Raw genomic sequence first — 20456 nt, 5'->3', positions numbered from 1 at the left:
CATGATTCGAAAGCCTGCTTTCGAGCGTTGACTCTCTAAGAGCCACTTTTGCCAATGTCTCTATCACGAGGCTTTCAATTGTGTCGCTCATGCTGGCATCAAGTCCAAGCCTGGGCGTAGCGATGACCCATCATCGTTTTCAATAAAGGCTCAGGCCGATACTACTCGTGTTTACTCACAACTTAGCACAGCCGGGCTCTAAGGATTACGAGTCTTGCCAGTGCCAGCTGTCCGGCCAAGCCAACATATGCGCCATCGTCTCTTTTATTGTGTCGGTCATCCCGGAGACAAAAGAGATACCTATCTGGGTAGCAATTTGGCTGATCAATGACTTAGTCTCATGCATATATACCAGTGGTTTCGATTATTTAATGCCGAGCCTTCCCATTTCACAACTTTGTCTATAATGCGAAAGTCCTCAGGCCTTCATATCTTTATTTTTCTGCCTAGTGAAATAGAACGAGCATGACTTGTATAATATGACTGTGAGTGGTATCCTGTCTGTTGACAACAACTGGTCTTAACCACACACAGGCCGATCCATATGAAATGAACAATTCATGCCAAATGGCAATACTACTTCTTCTGGAGCGGTTGAGGAATCTGTGGCCCCGCTTGATGCATTACTAATGGTTCTCGAAAGATGCGTGGCTGACGATTACACCTATCCTTGGCCAGTTCTTCACTCCAGTGGCGGAAATGATGTTCTCTTCTGAACAATCAATGCTCTTCGATTATAGGCAAAATATCCGGTTGCCAAGCCGTCATCAGATCAAACCGCCCAATAGCACCATATGAGATCGAATTCCAAGGCGGGGGTCAACTGCCAAGCGGGGCAGTGCGTGCCGATGCCCTATACCGACAGGATGATCGACATGTCGAATTAGTGTCCTTCGAGCTCCATTCAACTTGGTGAATATCCAAATATGAGGGGGTAAACACCGGGAAGATAATCATATATCGAAAAGCTGATTTACTTTTCCTTATTGCTCCTGGAAGCAAGGTCCCACGGCGGAGGTACTTACAGAAGTAAGCGTCTTGCGAGAGAAGAACCATGGTTTACCCAGGACACCCAAGTCGTGGGTGTTATACCTGTCGCTCTCGCAAAGTCAAAGTATGGAGGTTATTTTCATCTTGACATGACCTTCAAGCTGGCTAATCGCTGTTCAGTGCGATGAGACAAAACCAATTTGTCTGCGATGCACAAAAGCCAAACGTCATTGTGAGGGTTATCGTGACTCGGATGCCAACAACATGCGTGAGAAACAGGGTGCAACGTCAGGATCTAACGTAGACACGCTCGTGGCTAAACGCAATAGCCAAAATACTGCCTTAAATGATGAATTCTGGGGAAGCATTTGGATGACGGCACAATTTACTACCCTGTTACACTCTCCGAGTGTGGCACTTGATCGAACCCATTTACATCGTCTTTATGTGGACCTTATCCGACTCCCACAGGCCGCCAGCGTGTACGGTGGTTGCTTAACTTATATTCCCCAACTCAGTCCATCACTCATGCCTTCCTCGCCACTTCTGCCGGCTCTATCAGCTCTCATACTTTCGTTCATCGTGCGGAAGGATAACAGTCGACATGCACAAGAGCACGCCATAAACAGTTACCACAGGGCTCTCCAGCTTACCCGTCAGATAATCGATCGTAACAACACAAGTAGGCGAAATGAAGTCATTCTCACCATGCTGGTGCTTAGTATGTACGAGGTACAGTGTCTATTGCATTGGAAGCCTATCCTTTTAACTGTTGGAGAAGAGCAACCTTCCCCCATGCAAAGATCGCTAACCATACCAAGGATTTGACTAACCCTTGCCCCAACCAATCCATATTCAATCCACATCTCGGAGGCGCTATTGCCTTTGTGAAGTCCCAAGACCTTGTCTCGTTCCAGGACGAAACAAGCAAAGGCTTATATATAGCACTTCTCACCCGATACGTAAGGCCTGCTTACCCTGTAACCCGCTAGGTCTAATATATTCAAAGATGTCCACCTGCCTTATCACCGACATAACCCACACTGTCCAAGAAGTCCCCTTCACGATACCAGAACTTCTCACCCTACACGACGCACTACTTCAGACCCCATTCGTCTCTCCAAGGTCCCAACTGCAGGTTCACCTCTGCAAGCTAGCAATTCTGCACTCGCAAATCTCAGAATTCACCATCAACCTGAACTCAGGACATACCTCCCCAACAACCATCACCAATATCCTCAATTCAATAAACACAACCACCCACCATCTTTCCCAATGGCCAAATTCCCTCCCCAAAGACTGGATATACAACACTATGGTAGTCCCATCCGACTGGAACCAATGGACCCCAATAGCACACACCTACTCATCATTCTGGGCCGCGAATGACTGGGCCCGCTATCGCACTTTACAAATATGCACATGTCACCTTCGTCTCCGCTTCTACCATCTCCTTACCACCACCAATCAAGCCAATACGGCATGCATATCTCTGGACAGTCTAGCTGGGGATATATCCACGACACACGTGAAGATCCGCAATCTTGCCAATGATATATGCGCATCTATGCTGTACCATCTGGGGTATAAGTGCATGGGGTCTGCTGAAAGACTATATCCGATTGAGGCGTATCCTCAGGGGAAATATGCGAGGTTGATGTCTGCTTCTCAGGTTACGTGGCCGTTATATGTAGCGGGTATTGTGGAGGGGGTGGATGCTGCTCAGCGGGTGTGGATTGCGAGTCAGCTGGATGTTATAGGTGGTGATGCTGGGGTTCAACAGGCGAGTGCGATGGCGGAGGTTGTTAGAGAGCTTGCACTTAGGGGATGAGATTAGACTGGAGGGGTGGAAGTATGCACACGTCGATTGCTTGTTGAATATGGGGCTCTAGTCTTCTTATATGCTCAAGAGGGGGACTGTTTCGATTAAAATTTGGAAGCGTTAACAAGCGCTCATTATAAGTTGCTGTCTATGCTATGAAAGTGAATAGCCTCTAATTGATGGAACAATGTAGATAAGCAAAGTCGGCAGAATGGATCCGTGCCTTCGGGATGGGGGATTGGCTCTAAGGAACCTTAAGGGAACGAACTCTTCAGAGCGGGACACTAGTAGTAGCTCATGGGGGACGCTCATGGCATGACTGGCTGCTATAATGTCATTAAATACTAATGTCATTAAATACTAGCGGCTCGGCACCTCCTCAACACACCCGCGCACAAGAATGTATCAAACATATCAGCTTTATTCCAGTCTGGCCTTAATGACTCGCCACACTGACTATAACATTTTAAAAGGCCAAACAAAGAGCCTAAACTACCAAGTTCACCTATGAAGCCTCGCTTCTCAAAGATTTACATCACAGGAAAAGACAACTGGTCGGATAAGTTTATCCCCGTGACATGGCATGCAGCCAAGACAGTACACACGAGCTAGGGATAGGAATCGGGGGGAGGAACCACCACATAAGGCTTGCATCGACCCATTCTCCCCCTTGACAAACATGTCCTCACCCGTCAGAGCTAATTCACAATGTCAACATCCACAATAACTCCCCGCCCCACCCTCGACCCAGCATGGACACCATCAGTATACGGCTGCAACAGAAAAGGCGACTTCTGGAGCTGGAACTTCCACGCCGAGAATGATCAGCGCACGGTACTAGGAGGCCCATCCCAGACCACCAATTGCCTCCCCTCAACCTGGGATCCCTCGCAAGCGTATGCAGGGACGCAATGCCCGACGGGTTACACCTCTGCTTGTCTGTCGACCGGGTCGGCGATGCCAACAACGACGGTTTGCTGTCCCACGTACGGTTGATCTTTTCATGCCATTGGAGTTCGATCCGTGCGCGAAGAATTATCCCGCTGATGACTCCTGACTCCCTCATTTAGAGTCTATGCATTTAGCTGCGTTGACAATGCGAGCAAAAACCCCCACGGTCCTTGGTTTCCTTGTATGTCGCAGTATGATACTTCGACGAAACGAAGGGTCACCGTGACCGATTTCGCGGCCAATACTATCGACTTTACGGATGTTAATCAGGCGACTAATCTCCATCTGTTTGCCATGGGTATCAGCCATACTAGTCCGGTATGCGGTGTGATTCCCAATCCCTGCGTTGGGGCCGTGCTAGCTAACATGCGTATACAATGCGTTATAGACCGCGACCGACCCAGCGGACTCAGACGCAACACCGTCACCCTCCGGTACCTCGGAGCCCAGCTCGTCGAGTAGCATAAGTGCAGGTGCGGCCGCGGGCATTGGGGTTGGGTCTGCGGCCGGTGTTATGCTCATAGCATTGCTGGGATGGTTCTTCCTCCTTCGAAGGAAGAAGGCAGAGTCGAATACTCCCCTAGTCGCCGAGTATCCCGTACAAACCAGTGATACGAAAGATATGCCCCGTAACGCGCAGCCCCAGGAATTATACGGGGAAGCGGCGAGGGAACTTCCGGGTTAAGCAACAAGCTGTGCGGGGATTGGGACATGATAAAACGGACTATACATTTGTTGTTACGCAAAGGGGCTGGGTATAATGTGATTGTTATCCGGCGCGCGATTGAGACCTTAATTAATACCCGAATAAGCTATGCGAGATCGATCTTTGGCTCTTTCCCCACAACGACCCGGGTACCCCTACCACTTCCGTGGGAAGAGTCAAAATAATCAAAAAAGCAAAAAGATGTTGACGAGAGTGGGATTTGAACCCACGCCCCTTTCGAGACTGGAACCTTACTCCAGCTGAGAGATTATTAGTGATACGTTCGTGATGACGAGAATTATAGTAGTGGTACTAACCGCCTTAGACCGCTCGGCCATCTCGCCTTGGTTGTTACATTCGTCTTTATTTTAGTATCATACAGCCCGCTACTGATAAACATTGACTAACTATTATCATCACTATATGATTGTTAGATAGTTTGGGGGACTTTGCTTTAATTATATTCATGGATATATGTAACCGAGTAGAATATATTATCTAGTGGTTTCGGGTGGGTATATAGGAAATATCCTGTAGTTGGGGTCTGCAGCATTTCTGAGCCTGTGGTCAAAGGAATATATATACATACCTGTAGCACCGGGTATGGGTCTAGCTAAGTACCCCGGCTCTTGGTAAGCCTGTACCAATATATCTGCACATAGCCGACTTGCCGGATATAGGAGCAGCGATGCCTAAGAAGTCCATCTCTAGAATCCGAGTACGGGCAAGGTCACTCCATGATCTGAGGGGGCATTGTTTGATGTTGGAGCTCGGGAGGTGGGCGTTGATGCCATGCCGGGCTAGCAGATGAGAATACCGGTGTCTGGATGAGTCTTGTTGTCCTGGCGTTAATAGTATACTACAAGGCAGCTCATCTACAATTATACGAAGGACACCGAATGGGCTTGATGTTAAGCATGTTTACAGTGGCATCCTGATTAGATGAGAGATCCTCAAAGGAAAATGAATTCTAGTCCCTTGTAATGTGTCAAAGTGAATTGCTGTCCGATCATAGCCATAGCCATAGCCACCATATCCATGTCAAGCATCGTCCAGAACACCCCAACTCCATTGCTTGTATGCCGCCAATGAATGAACCCAACAACTCCGGCCACTGTAACCCGGGCCGGATACAAATGAAATAGATAACAAAGAAAGGAGACGTTCACACAACCCCATTGAACATCCATATGTCCCCATCACCTCTCTAGCCGGCTTAATGCTCCGAGAATCAGACCAAGGTCTTCTCTCGGTCGTGGCCGCAGGGTGAGGTCCTTGCTCTCGCCCTCGCCCTCCTCTGCTGCAAGTCGACGCATTGCGTTTCCTGCATCCCGCTCTTCTAGTCGCTCGGCGCAGATGCGCAGTACTCGCGACGATACGGTGTCTGACATGGTTCGGTATAGTTCGATATCGTGGATGCCGGCCGCCAATGAGTCGAGGGTCGGTGCTAGACTATGGGTTAGCCGGGAAAGCCTTGCGGATATAGCCGATGGTGTTATTGGTGGTAAGCTGAGTTCTGATGATGACGCCGCCTGAGTCTCGGTATCTGATTTCTGTTTTGCGGAGTTGGGGTCTATCGATTCGTAGATCCTCTGCTGTGAAGGGTCTAATAGAGATAAGTCAATCGGTTCAGACTCTGTCCGAGGTTTCTCTTCGGAGTCGGATTGCGGGGGTTCTTGTTGGCCCTCCGGTGCGGTATCCTGCTGTTTCGATGGTTTGATCTGCGGAATGGAAGGTGGTCGAAGAAGTGCGTTGAGAGCGTGCCTCTCTCGTTGTAGCCTTTGCAATGTCAGCACGCCTCGAGACGCTATGCCTCAGGATTATTTACCTTTGTATTTGCTCCTCCAATTCCTTAATCTTATCTGCGTTTTGAATATTCTTCGGATTCGGCTTCTTAACCACGACAGCCGGTGGATTCACATCTTCTCGCTCGAACCAATTCGAGAGCTGGGAATTGGTAGAGAAGTCCTTGAGTAATTCCTCCTGGATTACACGCGCTACAGTATCGTTAGCTTAGGACCAAACTTCTAATTCGGCGTGACGCACCCGCTAGACGAGCACTCGCATCCTCCGAGCGCCCTCGTTTATCGCTCATAGCTCGAGTCGCGCACCAGATCAAGAGCTGCCTCATCCTCCTCGGTTCCGGTAAGTCACTTGCAATGTGTTTGTAGAATTCTGCAGTGTCAACTTGATCATGAGGCAAGGCTGTTAAAGCCGTCAGCACCATCCCGAGCCCTCGCAGAATAGGTTACCCACCATTAGACGCCCCGGAGTCAATTAGCGAGCTGGCCCTTCGTCCCCGCATCCCCAAGCTACTCCGTCTGTTTCCTTTCCCTGACTTCGCTGCACCCCTCAATTCCTTGTTCCGCTGTATGACCGGTGTGTCCGCCATAGGTAATGTAATCTTCGATGTTCCAGCCTGTTGCGGTTCCGGTGAAACGAATCCATTCCGTTGGTCATCATGGGATTTACTCGGTCTGCCTTTCCTCCGCTTCTTTTCCACCGGCGCTGTTTCACCATTATCCTGTCTGCGTGTTGTGCGCGTTGTGCGCGGGGCGCTCGCCGGTTGTGTTTCTGGCTCAGGTAAAGTAGGTTTCGCAGTCGCCCTCGTCTGCCTGGTCGAACTCTCCGATGACTTCTTCGACGCTACCGCACTCTCCAACTTCTCAACCGGGCGCTTCTTGGGCGGCCGGCCCCTCCTCGGTGACGGATTAGGGGCGGGCGCCTCTGGTTGAGGGATCTCCGGGATAGACTCCACCGTCGGTTTTGATTTCTTAGTCTTAATGCGAGTAAATTGGAACCCCTCATCTTCTTCATCGAAAACGTCTTCTACAGTGACAGAACGACATTAGCACATAAGCTATGCAGCGCACACAACCGCATACTCCCATAAACCATTTATAGCATAAATCTTCAAGGCGAATAAGAGCACTCACGTTTTCTCTTGCTAGACGCTGTTTTCTCCTCACTCTTCTCCACGCTGCTCAAACTCAATCGCGCACTCGACCTTGTCCCCTTTCTGCCAGGCGCGGCAGAAGACGCAGGACGCGCCTGCGCCTGGGACGTTGCCATATCAATAGACTTCAGAGGTGCGCGACGCTTCGTCTTAATCCTAGGAGTTTCCAGAACCGTGACGGTCATGTCAGGACCAAGGAAAGGCGGGGAAGCGGGTGGCGGCGTAGATACAGAATGAAGACAATGAATGTTTGGTGGCTGTAGCGCGACCTTGCTTGCTTCAAGGAGAGAGAAATGATTGTTGTGTTGAAATTAGAGATAAGTTCACTCTCTTGTGAATTAATCGGTCGCCGGTGTCGGATATCGCTTCGTTCTGGACCCCCTTCAATGCGTAACACAGACTTGCACTCAAGCGATTGACAAAGTCGTGCTGACTGTCTCTCCTTCTGTATTGCTCATGGATGATCCGAGGTAGAATGGTTGCGCGGTCGCAGGAAACCGAGCCGGCGGCACCTTTAACAAAAACGGGGGTGAGGGACGTGTGTCGGTCGACGTCGGAGGCGCCCTTCTAGCACACCGTAAACTTGAAGTCGCAATTGACAGCGACCAGTCGAGGCATCCAAGGACGGAGCTATAAGATTCCTAGGTTGGTGAGTTTCGCAAAGCGCTCCTTGCGCGGCGGTGCTTAAGCTCTTGACGGGGGGTTTGGCTCTTCCAAAGTCCGCCGCAAGCACGCGGTTGTTTTGGTCGTGGCGCGTGGGGGACTCGCGCTAAGCCTTTTTGGGATTGACATCGTTGAGTCTATTACTAGTATATTTCAGACTAACTCTTGATCTACAAGTCTCTGGCATTAAATTACTTTCCAGCAAAAGACCAAATAGATGGAACATTGACCCGAAAATGAAAATAATTTGACATGGAAATATATATATTCAGAAATATCTAACATGTACACACCTATCGATAACCGACCCTCATAATCCATCAATACTTGTTAGTGGCAATGCAGACAACTGTGCTAGATAGTTGCTCAGAACGAATTATACCAGACCCTTGAAGCCACACCGGAACGCCTTAAAATGAACGCTTCTCACTTAATGGACAAGACTCATGCAAACTCAGACGCATCGGTTGGTGGAGCCAAGCTTCCTTCGATTCGGCGCTTGGCAGCCTGCATCTCCTCTACAGTGACGTTTTCTGCCTTCTTCGGCAGGTCAGGTTCATATTGAGGAACATCAGGATGGTGACCCACAGACATTCCCACTCGAATCTAAAGCAGAGGCGGGTGATATTAGCAAAGACGGTCCAGAACCAGTAAGGGGTAAATGAAGGAACTCTTACCAGAGTCTCGAGAGGGCCCTTCGAGTTGTCTACCAGGTCGCTGTCAAAGTTCACCATTCCGTCCTCGAAGAGAAGTAGAAGGGTACTTCCACCGAATTTGAAGTATCCCAGTTCTTCACCACGAGTGACTTTCTCCCCAGCCTGACGGGTTATTACTGTACTTCCGACCATCATTGCTCCAACACAGACCACCATGACACGGCCATGCGCAACCGAATCGATGGGGACAAGGACTCTAACATTCTCTCCATAGACATCTAGTGCGGAGCGGATAGCCATCGGGTTCACTGTGTAGTATTCACCTTCGATGGTTTTGGGCGTTCCCATGACGCCATCCACAGGAATATGGAAACGGTGATAATCCTGGGGTGCAAGACGGAACACTCCTAAGCCCCCGTTCTTGTAGCGGTGAACGTCCTCTGGGTAAGCATCACCCAGAAGTCTCTCAATGCTGAACTCCCTTCCCTTGACCCAGACGCTGGTTGCTTCGTCAAGACGGTCGAAAACAACTGATCGGCAATCAGCTGGGGACACAACAATCCGTGGTTCGTCCGGAGCCGAGCAAGGTCGAGCGCCTGGCTTCAGTTCGCGATAGAAGAACTCATTAAAAGTCTTAAACTTCTCTAGGGGAAGAAGAACCTCGGACAAGTCGAGTTGGTGGAAGCTGATGAAGTCTTGAATTTGACTTGCGGAAGCGGGGTCATCATATTTCTTGCCTTGTTTGATACTTAGCGACTTGAGAATTTTGCGAACTGCAAGAATGGTTAGCTTAATCCAAAACTCCCGATAGTGAATTGGAGTGAGCATACTTCTCTTTTTCTCCATCTCTCGGCTCTTCAGCCCCTTATACAGCAACCGGATACCAAGACGAACATAGACGCTCATCCGCTCCTCATTGATTTGTCCCGTAATTCGATCTTGAACAAGAATATTCGCGGAGTTGGCACCTAGCTTGTAGCCTCCATATGAGATTTTCGTAATCACTTTAGAGTACCATTTGCGCTGCGCTTGACTTGAGGTCACGAAGCCACCCATCACGAGGTTGTCGACTTGTCTCCAGTCTCGACTAGCACAAGTAGCGATGTGTGTGATGATATCGGCATCTGAGCGTTTTGCGAGCCGTGGTTGATGACAAAGGGGACATTCGCGAAGTTCAATGACATGCTCTTCGCCACGTTCATCACCCAAGTCATCAGGCTGAAGGTCTTCCTCATTCGTGATTGGCTGCTCTTCACTGGATAGTGTAGGTATGGCTGTTCTCTGAGGGTCAGCGTTGACGGGCATGCCTGTGCTTGATTCGAGGGTGAGATCATTGTCGTCGCTGGATGGCTCCTCGCTGTCTTGACTGCCTGTGGATGGTGTTGGAGTGAGTCTCCTGCCGGCTGTCCTAGAATCTTTCTGCAGTGCCTGCAGGGTATCTTCCAAGCAGATTACAGCTTGATCGAAAGTCAAATCCATCGTCTCGCTGGCCTCATTCTCCGCACTGAATCGCTCGAAGAAGCTGTCAATGGTTGATTCCTTCAATGTGGAACCAAGGGTATCAAGCATCGTAGTTAGCTCGACTTTGTCAATGCGGCCGCTGTCGTCAGCGTCGTATTGCTTGAGCATTAGTCTCCAAAACTGCTGCCGGAGTGCACGGTAGGGCATGTATTTGGCCTTGATGAATAGCTCTGGAGAATGCTTGTCCTCCCATCTTTCTTTGTGCTTCATCAGCAGCGGGATCCGATATGTTTCCAGACCCTCTCCTTCAAGAGGAGCAATCACGCTGCCCTCGTTCTGAACTGATGTCGGCGTTGTTGACAAATAGCTACTGCTACCCTCCTCTGGGAGTGATGAAGGAACTGATGTCGGGATCGATTTCGGGGCTGATGGTGGGGGTAGTGTCGACTGCTCCTGCGCGGCTTGGTTCGACAAGGAAGCTGTAGAGCTTCTCGACCGCACCAAGCCTGGTCTTGACAATTTTGATAGGCTGCTAGTCGATGGGGATGGGCTAACCCCGATCTTGATCCCGGCCTTATTGTTGGAGAGAGACTCGGTAGACCCTGTAGGATCAAGCATGGGGTCCAAGAACTTATAGAGCCCGGTCTCCGGGTCTGACTCGGGAGCAGACTGGATCAATGTTTGAAGTGGGAAACTAGCCGAGGCAACGAAGTCGTTCCCGGAGAACTTGTCTCGGTCCATGACTGTAAAACTGATGGTATAAGACTGCTCATGCTTCATAACTTGGAAGACCATTTTCTCGTGATATATTGGATTGAGATTATGGCGCACAACCGGAGTCCGAAGTGTCTTTCTTCCTAGTGAGGTCACAACGAACGGGTCCATATCAAAGGAAGTTCGCGTCACTGTAGAATAGGTTAGCCGGGATACTTTATCTAAAGACCGATGTTATCATACCATTGCGTTCCGGTGGGAGATCGGTCACCTTGACAATCTCCATGAACACGATGCCTTGTACCCCATTGCCCGCACCAGAGAACTGATACGCCCTCGCTGCCAGCGACTTCCGCCGGAGTCGCGCGAGACGTAACCTTCTCCGGCGCTTCTCGTTAACATCGGGTCTTCCCAAGTCATCAACCTCATCAGATATGTCTTCATCTCTTTCGGCTTCGTCCGATATGGTCGCCGGGATCTGCGGATAATCATCGTCTTCCTCCCCACAGCCGATCAGCGTCTTGAACTTCTGGTAGGTCTCGCTCGGAGGGGCTGTTGGATTTGCAGTATCGACAACTGAAAATTGAAGTAGAATCTCCCCTGAGATGTCGTTGTCCTTCTTCTTTCCCGATTTGCGTTTCGACGTAAGGGTATACCATTTAGGCTTGTGCGCCTCATCAGCCTGAACGTCCGAGGACTCCGGTCGGTCTAGCCAACACTCACCTGCTGATGTATCTGGCCCTCGGCGAATATTTCTTCCAGAGGAATGTCGAACTCGCCCATATAATCTTTCCCGAACCGATCGTGATCCCAACAGATACACTCGAGTAATGGCACACCGACGATCGGCATTTCAAAGGTCACGTTCCATTCTGGGTTCAGGGTCTTCGGAATCATTGGTGTCGATTGTCGCGCATCTCCAAGTGTGACAACTAAGTACTAGTAATCGAGCCATGGTTAGTTACAATTCCGGGGGGTTTTGAACGATTGAAATGCCAGGGAACCACTTACCGGATCGCTCGTCCCGTTTCGATCTTTGGCTGCAAGACATCTCCCCTATTTATCGAACGCTCAGCATGCTAGTCCTCGCAAACCGAAATGCACGAAGATAGTATAACCCTGCCGGTATCCAGGGGTAGGTCGCACTCACCCGTAACACAACCACCTTCAGGACCAGCGGCTTGGCGTCTGGTATCCTCATGGGACTGGTACTTCTGCTTTGTCCGGGAGTAGGAGTATTACTCCGTGAAGTTAAATGAGTACTGAGCCGTTGTGGCAACGGTAACCGCACCATGATGGCCGTCGAGTGGGGGAAAGTAGTGAGACGGAGATGGAGACGGGACACGTCGCGTCAACAGCAGAAGCTGACGAGTTAAACGGAAACAAGGACAGGATATACGAAGCCAATCAATTAAGTAATATAATTGAGAATATTTTGAGAGGGTATGAGTTGTATATGGTTGATCAGTAGGCAAAGTAGTAGGCAGACGTCGCTCCAAGTCCGGAGACGTCGCGGGTAGTGTCAAGTTTCTGGGTCGATCGAAGATCTAGCCGGGACGAACCAAGAAAACAATCAATAAGACCAAGACAGGAGTACCACAGTTTGAGAACCGGAGAATCAAAGGCACAAAGAACAATTGCTTGTTTCGAGACAGTGTTACGGGGGAAAAGAGCGAGGGAGTGGGTAGATGGGCGAGAGAAGTGGGCGAGCTAAAGGGCAGTCCGTCGTCCACAGCTCACTATGAGGTCTGTGATAATTCCAATAAACCAGGAGTTTTCGCGTTTGGGTTTTTTGAGGGGAGGGATTTAAATTACTGGGTCTGCGACCTAGATTAATTTTTTTTCTTTTTTTTTTTTTTCCCTCTCTTCGGTATTTTGAGTTGCTGTAAGCTTATTTATTTCATGATCTAGGGATACTGTCCAACATTTATATGGTGTGCATATCTACTACTAGTAAATAACCACCAAAGCAAGTTCATCATCACTGCATAATTCTGGGGGTCCTGTAAGTCTCCAACCAAACCACAGAGCTTCTAAATAAATCTAAGCAGTAATCAATCAGATGGATTCCTACGGAACCTTCGGTTAGCAGACTTGGCACTAGCCATCCCCAACGACGTCACTTACTGGTTCTCAACTGTGATCCACCCCTTTTCATTGTCTCCACTCGGTTGAATTGAATGAGTTTGATGTTCTACTTGAGTACAAATAAATGTGGCTGCCTAATGTGGCTAAAGCGTTACCGTACTCTTACTGCATTCGGTACAGCTAACCTGATGTATACTCCGTAACATTCATCCAATCTTTGACAGGCCAAAAGCTGAGGTAATGTGCATCCGGTCTTGAGTTTCTTAAAAAAGAAAATGGATCACAATACGGGAGTGTCCAATGGAGAAACAATGAATATCACAATAAAAGAAATCTATCCCAAGGACCCATGGGCATACACCCCTTACCTCCCTGGACACATTTTCCCATCAGTAGAGTTGGTCAACTATACTTTAGGTTTGATTCCCAACAAATACCGCGGGAGATTAAATTAACTCTTCCTCTCACGTAATCTTCGTTGTGGCTTTACTCTTCCCTAGGATCCTCTTGGATTTTACCCTAGATAAATGTCTCACCGTTGCAAAATTACATGACAGGCACTTAAAATATCTCAAACAGCGCCCCCTTGCAACAGCAGTACCGTTTTTCATCTGTCCAACATTCTTTCTTCATTTCCGAAAGCCCGAACCTCATTGTCTTCTACATATCCTGCACCGGACACGCCAATCTATCTACGTGGTTGAATACACCCTACTAATCCATAGTGCATAGCCAAGAAGAACGAAGCCCCCCTGTGCGTGCATAAACCTGCATATACGGACCAATCCAGTCTAGCGTGGCAGTGACCCTCTCTCAGCATCTCTTTTTCCCTTATCATGGATTGAGGGGTAAAAGGGTGTAACAACATTGCTTCAAAATCACTAAATTTTTGGGCCTGTTGGCCCCTCTGCCCCGCACTTGTCATGCAGTGTGCGGTGCGAAGTGACGTCGATCGCAGATGATCAACCTGCTTGTGATGATCAAGACATCAAAGGACGTCTTCAACGGGTGGTGATAAAGAGCATTGTCAACGACTTATACATTATTTAGAGGTATCATGACCCCTCCTTTACTCTTTGTTTCCGCGGTACAGTTTGAAGATGGAAGTAGACCGGTATTGCTTTTACTGCCGAGCTAAACCTGACTGATCGACTGGGGTGAACAAGCCGAGGCAAATATGACTCTTTCACTCTCACCGAATGCTCCTAGGTAGAGAGCACCAATTATTGCTATTCTATTGTCTTTGATACTGTCACACGATAGATTCCTCTGTGGAGGTCACACCTTTGCAAGCTATCCCTCGGAGAGGATAGTCACAAATTGACTACTAATTGATAATCTGAATGTTGGCAGCAGAGTAAGGCCCAGAAAAAAAAAATCAAAGAGGCCAGAAAAATTAGTCCTGTCTGCGCTGGTTGGTCCTTCCCCAAACTTCGTCGGCGTTAGCCTTCCCCTTGGTCTCCGGCACCCACCAGTAGATGAAACTTCCGAGGAGACAGGCCATCGCTGCAAAGATCCAGTAGATCTTGCCTCGTCCGCCCAACAAATCGTTTAACATCGGAAAAAATTGTGCCACGATGAACGTGGCAATCCAGTTCGCTCCCAGCGCCCAGCTCTGTGCGGCGCCGACAGCCTCCGGGCCAACGAGTTCAGAGGCTAAAATGAAGGGGACTGGGCCTAGACCGGCGGCGAAAGAAGCAACGAAAAGTAGAACTGCTATGGCGGATAAGGCTTTCAGGTTGAAGTAGATGCCTAGCGCCAGTAGGACGGAATTAAGACCCATGCCGCTGATACTTAGAAGCAGGCAGGAGCGTCTACCAATCTTATCAGGTAGTGGTGAGCAGGCCAGAGTGATTACAAGATTGATAGCCGAGATGATCACCGACAACAGGGCTGCAGTGGTGGGAAGGATGGTCTGTAAGAGGGAAACGCTGTACATGATGATGCTGTTGACACCAGTGAACTGCTGGGAAACCATGACTCCGACCACTGCAATGATGGCAGGGCGGTAAAAAGAATCAGTAATAGCTCGCATCATGGTAACCGGAGGTTGCTTGGGTGGCATATTTCCAGATGGGGGTGATAGTAGGGACTGCTCTTCCCCAGAGCTGTGTTCAGGCGCTGCAGATGTTCTCCAGCCTTCAACCTCTGGCTCGATGTCTGCATCCCTGCCCCGTATACGTTGTAGCACCTGTCTAGCCACATTCCCTTTCTGGTGATCTGCAAGCCAGATGGGGCTTTCTGGGACTAAGAAGAGGCCCAGAAGCTCAAGGCATCCGATCGCGCCAGCAATTGCAAGTATAACTCTCCACATACTTCCTTTACTCAAGAAGTAACCAAGGGACTGTGTCAACAGAATACCGACATTAGTCATGATTTGCGTAAAAGCGCCGAAAAGACCCTTAGCACTAGGAGGAGCAATCTCAGAGATATATATCGGACCCACGACGATAGAAGCGCCCGCACCAACACCAGATAAAAGCCTACCCATACTCAATACGGGTATACTGGGCGCAAATGTTTCTGCTATAGGGCCTAGGATGAAGAAGATGGTGGTCGCTCGCAGTGTGAACAAGCGGCCATGCTTGGTGGAGACTGGACCTGCCAGGAGAGCCCCTAGCAAGCCCCCAAGGGTGTATATAGAGGAGACCAGGCCGAATTGGGATGGGTTCATAGGTATGCATTGCGGGAGACCCCGTGTTGTTGTCGAATGGATGCTTTTCCGCTCGCAAGTTATCACGGCCTGGGGGGCATTGAGCTCAGCCTATCATAATATATTGTCAGCCGATGTATTGAAGCCTCCAGCATAGACCAAGCTCCGTGTAATACCAAATGATATCCGAATTGAAGTGGCCCCAAAGTTGTGATAAACACAAGGTAGATCAGGTACGGAGTGACCTTTGACCCGCTTGATCCACCGAGGACCATGGTGTATATGCTGATAGAAGCTCTTTTTACTTTTTCGAGAGCTTTTTAAGTTGTTATGGGTTCATTGATATTGATTGGAGATTTGATGATTAGTTGTTGAGGTGGAGTCCTCTTTATCTCACGGGATGGAATGACGTTACCTGGATCCTTATCGTATCTATCGGGATAAGGAAACTCCGTCGCGGGAGGATTAAATATAGAACGGGACCTTTTTAATCTATTGTTTCTCCATACTTTTTGTCCAGTATGAGTTTGTTATAAGTGACCCTTGCCATTATTATCGTTAGTTTTTATTGCTCCGAATATAGATACATGTGTATTCAGTTAATTTGCACCAGTGGCTTATTGAGTGGACTTCTTGATGTGTAATATTAGCCCGTTGCATCCAGACATACACATACTAAGCATTATAGGTAGCACTTCACAGCGACACTTTAATTTACATAATATTTGGAAAGTCGGTCCTGGCTAGTATATATACTAAATCTGAACTCTTTAGAGAGTTGTCTCATTGTCCAGGCCGTGTTTTAGCTATCCTTGGAACAGTCCAGAGCACCTGCTCCGAATTAATTACCAAATCCCGTAAGGGATATGTTATACGAATGCGCCTCGACTAATAACTTGCTAATTTACGCAATAGGAACCTGCAGTCGGGCGTAGTGGATCTGAGGATGTATACGAGACTACAACGTGACGCCACAAAAGACTGAAATACGATCCCTACTTTACCGTTCTGGGACTAAAGAAGATAATACCAGGCAGCATCATTCGAATTCCTTCTCTCTAGTATCCTATAAGTAAGACAAAACTAACCATGCTATCTTCCAGTGCTTTTAGACATCAGCGTTACTAGTTATCCTTCTATCGTATCGACTAACACTATGAAAGCTGGCGAATATATATACAAGAAAGGAGATGAAGGCGAAGATATTCTTACCGATGTGTACTGGTCAGAAATATCCTCCAAGCGTAGCAGTCCTATTGGTTGGTATATCCCTCCGTAGGTGATGAGATATTCTTCATTGACTTTGGTTATACAGCAATTATCTACCATGCGGGTGGTTTTGTCAAATGGTCCAAAGACGTCGTTCCGAAATCAGAGATCTCTACTCTAACAGATCTAGGGTTTGTGGTATTAGTACCAAACTACAGACTATGTCCACAAATCTCTGTCTTCAATGGGCCGATCGCGGATTCTAGAGACTGTTTGGTATGGGCAGCCAACGAGCTGCCCGGGTTGTTGCAAAATGAGTCAGTGGAAGTAGACCGGAATCGAATTGTTGCTATGGGACACTCTGCAGGCGGGACATTAGCTCTATTGATGGTGCGTCCGATCTATGAGACATGCAGAGGCAGGGCAACACTGTCTAACCGAGTAATAGGGGTCTGCACCGGAAGTCCCAGTCAAAGCGGTTCTTGACTTCTATGGCCTCAAATACTTTTCTGATCCGACGTGGCGACTACCTATTCCCGAATTTGAACAATCACCCTCTTGGTCACAGGAGTACATTGACAAGATTTATGAGGGGCACCAAGTTTCCGCATCGCCGCGCTTCTTGGGGGATGGTACTCTTCCTCCGAGGGATGCCTGGTTTGCTACTCATATGAAACAGGGAACCTTGTTGGACGAACTAGTCAAGAATGAAGACAAGAGTACTATTGACGGTACTGTTCGGTTCTCGACCTTGTTTCCACAAACCATGTTTATTCATGGAACAGCTGATAAAGTGACGCACCATCGTTTTAGTGAACGGGCTCATGAAGAACTGAAGAGGTTGGGGGTCGTTACAGATCTATTGCTAGCAGATGGTGAGGATCATGTGTTTGACTTGACCTTGGAGGAAGACGATCTGAAGTTTGTTCAGTATGTCTTACCAGGGTTGAAGTTCCTTGCCCGGGCAGTAGGATTGCTGTAAATAGTGAAGATATAGAGCTGTAAGTGACTGATACATTGCATGATTGAATGGATTGAATGAACAAATAGCCTATGAGACTGTGCGTATGTAGAGCCAAGATACATTGCCCTTATCACGCGTTATCACTTGAATTATTTTGATAGGTGTATATACAGAGTTAGTAGGGTTATGGTAAGGGAAGAACCATATGATTGGTCAATTTATTATTATCGCTGACTCATCATTTAGAGCATAAATCCAGATGCAAACAAATACAAATCAGCGATCGTCTTCAGCTTCTCAGATCTCCATACCATTTTTCTCCCTATCGCCATTATTACTGCATCCTGCAGGTCTCAATGGTCTAGCGGTGGAGCTGACCCCCCGTACCTCCTTTTTATCTTCGTGCACTGTTCGCACCACACCACTCACTGGGTTCCATGGGTCTGTCTCCTGATTCATTGAAGCTAACCCTCGGCCATCTCCACATTCGCCTCTTGCCTCTCTCTCTCCATGAGTCTGACAAACCCACCCTCATCATCCGGCCCGTTAACTGCTTCGTCCAGGCCCACTGCGGCCACCGTCAGCCAGAGTCTGTCTCTGAAAAAGAACCTGCAGGCCGCTGTTGATGGTAATACCAGTTATTATTATCTTCTATTATAATCCTCATTATTTTATAACTTGATACCTTTTCATTCTCTTTGTTCAATCGATTTTCTTTTCTTTTTTAGGGTTGCCATGTCGCGATGTGCCCTGATTGAGTGAAGGATATTCCTGTTTGCAATCGTATGAACACCTATAGTACCTCTTCTATATAACACCTTCACAAAGAAGGCGATCAGTTGTCCACCAAGATCTTCTTTGCATTTTTCTTTCATCATGTTTGGAAGGAACTTCCCGTTTTTCAACTCTATCGGCGGGTTTTATCCACGTGGTAATGGCTTTCCCTGACTGGCATTGGATTGAAAGAGTTCCAAATCCCGTTTCCCCTCTTGACGACTCTTTGTTTTCCCTGGAAATTATTATCGGTACTATGTTATAGTATTTGGACTGTTGATTTAAACATTGCGAGAAATGACTGTTGGAAGCTAACGCTATTATAATGTTAAAAGAGCACCTAGATCCAAGGAAGCCGTCTGGAACTGGATATACCAGCAAAGTCCGTGTCCGCGACAAATACCACATCGTGGGATTCATTAGCAGCGGCACTTACGGACGAGTCTACAAAGCCCTTGGCAAAAATGGTCAGAAGGGTGAATTCGCAATCAAAAAGTGGGTAGGATCCGTCCGTTATTTCGTTAGTCTCGGATCGCTGACCAGTCGCAGGTTTAAACCGGATAAAGAGGGAGAGATCATCCAATACACCGGCCTCTCACAGTCTGCCATCCGGGAGATGGCCCTGTGTTCCGAACTGGATCATGCCAATGTCGTACAGCTAGAAGAGATTATTCTCGAAGACAAGGCCATTTTCATGGTCTTCGAATATACAGAACATGATCTACTTCAGATCATCCATCATCATACGCAACCACACAGACATGCTATTCCGGCCCCAATGGTCAGGTCGATTTTGTTTCAACTTCTCAACGGCCTACTCTATCTCCATACCAGTTGGGTATTGCATCGAGATCTGAAGCCAGCCAACATCCTAGTTACGTCGAGTGGCGCCATCCGTATTGGGGATTTGGGTCTGGCTCGTCTCTTCTATAAACCCCTCAACTCTCTCTTCTCGGGCGATAAAGTCGTCGTCACGATTTGGTACCGTGCTCCGGAATTACTGATGGGTAGTCGTCACTACACCCCGGCCGTCGATCTCTGGGCCGTCGGATGCATTTTTGCAGAACTTTTATCCCTTCGCCCCATTTTCAAAGGAGAGGAAGCCAAGATGGACAGTAAGAAAACAGTGCCCTTTCAGCGTAATCAGATGATGAAAATCATCGAAATTATGGGTCTCCCCACCAAAGACATCTGGCCGGGTATAGTGTCGATGCCCGAATACTCCCAACTCCAATCCCTAGCCATGTCACGTGCTCCAGGCCATTTCCCCCGGTCTTCGAACTTGGAAGGCTGGTATCAAAGCTGTTTGAAAAATGGCGGATATGCCACCTCGTCCGGTGCCGGGACCCCTGGTGCCGACGGATACGATCTCTTATCGAGACTGCTCGAGTATGATCCCACCAAGAGGATAACTGCGCAGGAGGCACTGGAGCATCCATATTTTAAGAATGGGGGTCCTATCTCCGCCAACTGCTTCGAGGGCTTTGAGGGGAAATATCCGCACCGTCGTGTCACCCAGGATGATAATGATATCCGGTCTGGAAGTCTACCTGGTACTAAGCGGAGCGGATTACCGGATGATAGTTTAATGGGACGCGCCTCGAAACGGCTCAAAGAATAACCTGATCCTTGTCGATACTTTGAGAGCCTATCTATAATTTGGAGCGGGAGTAGTTGGGGGCTTATGGGTTTGCATATACTTCATTTCTGACATTTTGCATTGGCGTTGGTTTGGCTGTGATGCAGAGATGGCATGGTAAATTTAGCATATCTACAGTATATAAGAAGGTAAATATGGAGCATTTGGTAAGATACTAGCCGTTTAGCGTCATCTCAATTATAAACGGAT

The 20456-nt window shown here is 48.3% G+C and overlaps 7 protein-coding genes across 7 annotated transcripts; 4 read left to right on the top strand and 3 right to left on the bottom strand.

The window, feature by feature from the left end:
- Positions 1-567: 567 nt before the first annotated feature.
- On the top strand, positions 568-3171 carry F9C07_1529341 (uncharacterized protein). Its single transcript, XM_041285838.2, has 4 exons — positions 568-1114; positions 1171-1722; positions 1812-1952; positions 2000-3171. The coding sequence occupies exons 1-4, from the start codon at positions 1055-1057 to the stop codon at positions 2819-2821; spliced, it is 1575 nt and encodes a 524-aa protein (XP_041146151.2). The 5' UTR covers positions 568-1054; the 3' UTR covers positions 2822-3171.
- A 349-nt stretch (positions 3172-3520) lies between these two features.
- Positions 3521-4448, top strand: F9C07_3874 (uncharacterized protein; the record flags this gene model as incomplete). The annotated part of the gene is made up of 3 exons (XM_041291909.1): positions 3521-3798; positions 3883-4081; positions 4152-4448. The coding sequence occupies 3 exons, from the start codon at positions 3521-3523 to the stop codon at positions 4446-4448; spliced, it is 774 nt and encodes a 257-aa protein (XP_041146150.1).
- Positions 4449-5385: 937 nt separating this feature from the next.
- On the bottom strand, positions 5386-8277 carry F9C07_2283421 (Mis12-Mtw1 family protein). Its single transcript, XM_041291897.2, has 5 exons — positions 7406-8277; positions 6726-7298; positions 6516-6674; positions 6298-6466; positions 5386-6248 (listed from the first exon to the last, which is right to left on the bottom strand). The coding sequence occupies exons 1-5, from the start codon at positions 7608-7610 to the stop codon at positions 5669-5671; spliced, it is 1686 nt and encodes a 561-aa protein (XP_041146149.1). The 5' UTR covers positions 7611-8277; the 3' UTR covers positions 5386-5668.
- F9C07_2283420 (phosphatidylserine decarboxylase-domain-containing protein) lies at positions 8278-12832 on the bottom strand. Its single transcript, XM_071510632.1, has 6 exons — positions 12070-12832; positions 11931-11975; positions 11643-11858; positions 11163-11601; positions 8766-11110; positions 8278-8694 (listed from the first exon to the last, which is right to left on the bottom strand). The coding sequence occupies exons 1-6, from the start codon at positions 12211-12213 to the stop codon at positions 8533-8535; spliced, it is 3351 nt and encodes a 1116-aa protein (XP_071366416.1). The 5' UTR covers positions 12214-12832; the 3' UTR covers positions 8278-8532.
- Positions 12833-14403: 1571 nt separating this feature from the next.
- On the bottom strand, positions 14404-15935 carry F9C07_3871 (permease of the major facilitator superfamily; the record flags this gene model as incomplete). Its single annotated transcript, XM_041291895.1, has 2 exons — positions 14404-15771; positions 15837-15935. The coding sequence occupies 2 exons, from the start codon at positions 15933-15935 to the stop codon at positions 14404-14406; spliced, it is 1467 nt and encodes a 488-aa protein (XP_041146147.1).
- An 881-nt stretch (positions 15936-16816) lies between these two features.
- Positions 16817-17851, top strand: F9C07_2232507 (Alpha/Beta hydrolase protein; the record flags this gene model as incomplete). Its single annotated transcript, XM_041291908.1, has 3 exons — positions 16817-16919; positions 16976-17259; positions 17318-17851. 3 exons carry the CDS (start codon positions 16817-16819, stop codon positions 17849-17851), a joined length of 921 nt encoding a protein of 306 aa, XP_041146146.1.
- Positions 17852-18097: 246 nt separating this feature from the next.
- Positions 18098-20438, top strand: F9C07_1528712 (serine/threonine-protein kinase SSN3). The gene is made up of 3 exons (XM_071508184.1): positions 18098-18461; positions 18943-19102; positions 19157-20438. Exons 1-3 carry the CDS (start codon positions 18344-18346, stop codon positions 20226-20228), a joined length of 1350 nt encoding a protein of 449 aa, XP_071366415.1. The 5' UTR covers positions 18098-18343; the 3' UTR covers positions 20229-20438.
- The last annotated feature ends 18 nt before the right edge of the window (positions 20439-20456 follow it).

The sequence above is a fragment of the Aspergillus flavus genome, chromosome 4 (assembly GCF_009017415.1).
Source record: "Aspergillus flavus chromosome 4, complete sequence".
NCBI lineage: Eukaryota > Fungi > Ascomycota > Eurotiomycetes > Eurotiales > Aspergillaceae > Aspergillus > Aspergillus flavus.
Note: the sequence above shows the minus strand (reverse complement) of the source record. Positions and strands in the feature narration are given on the sequence as shown.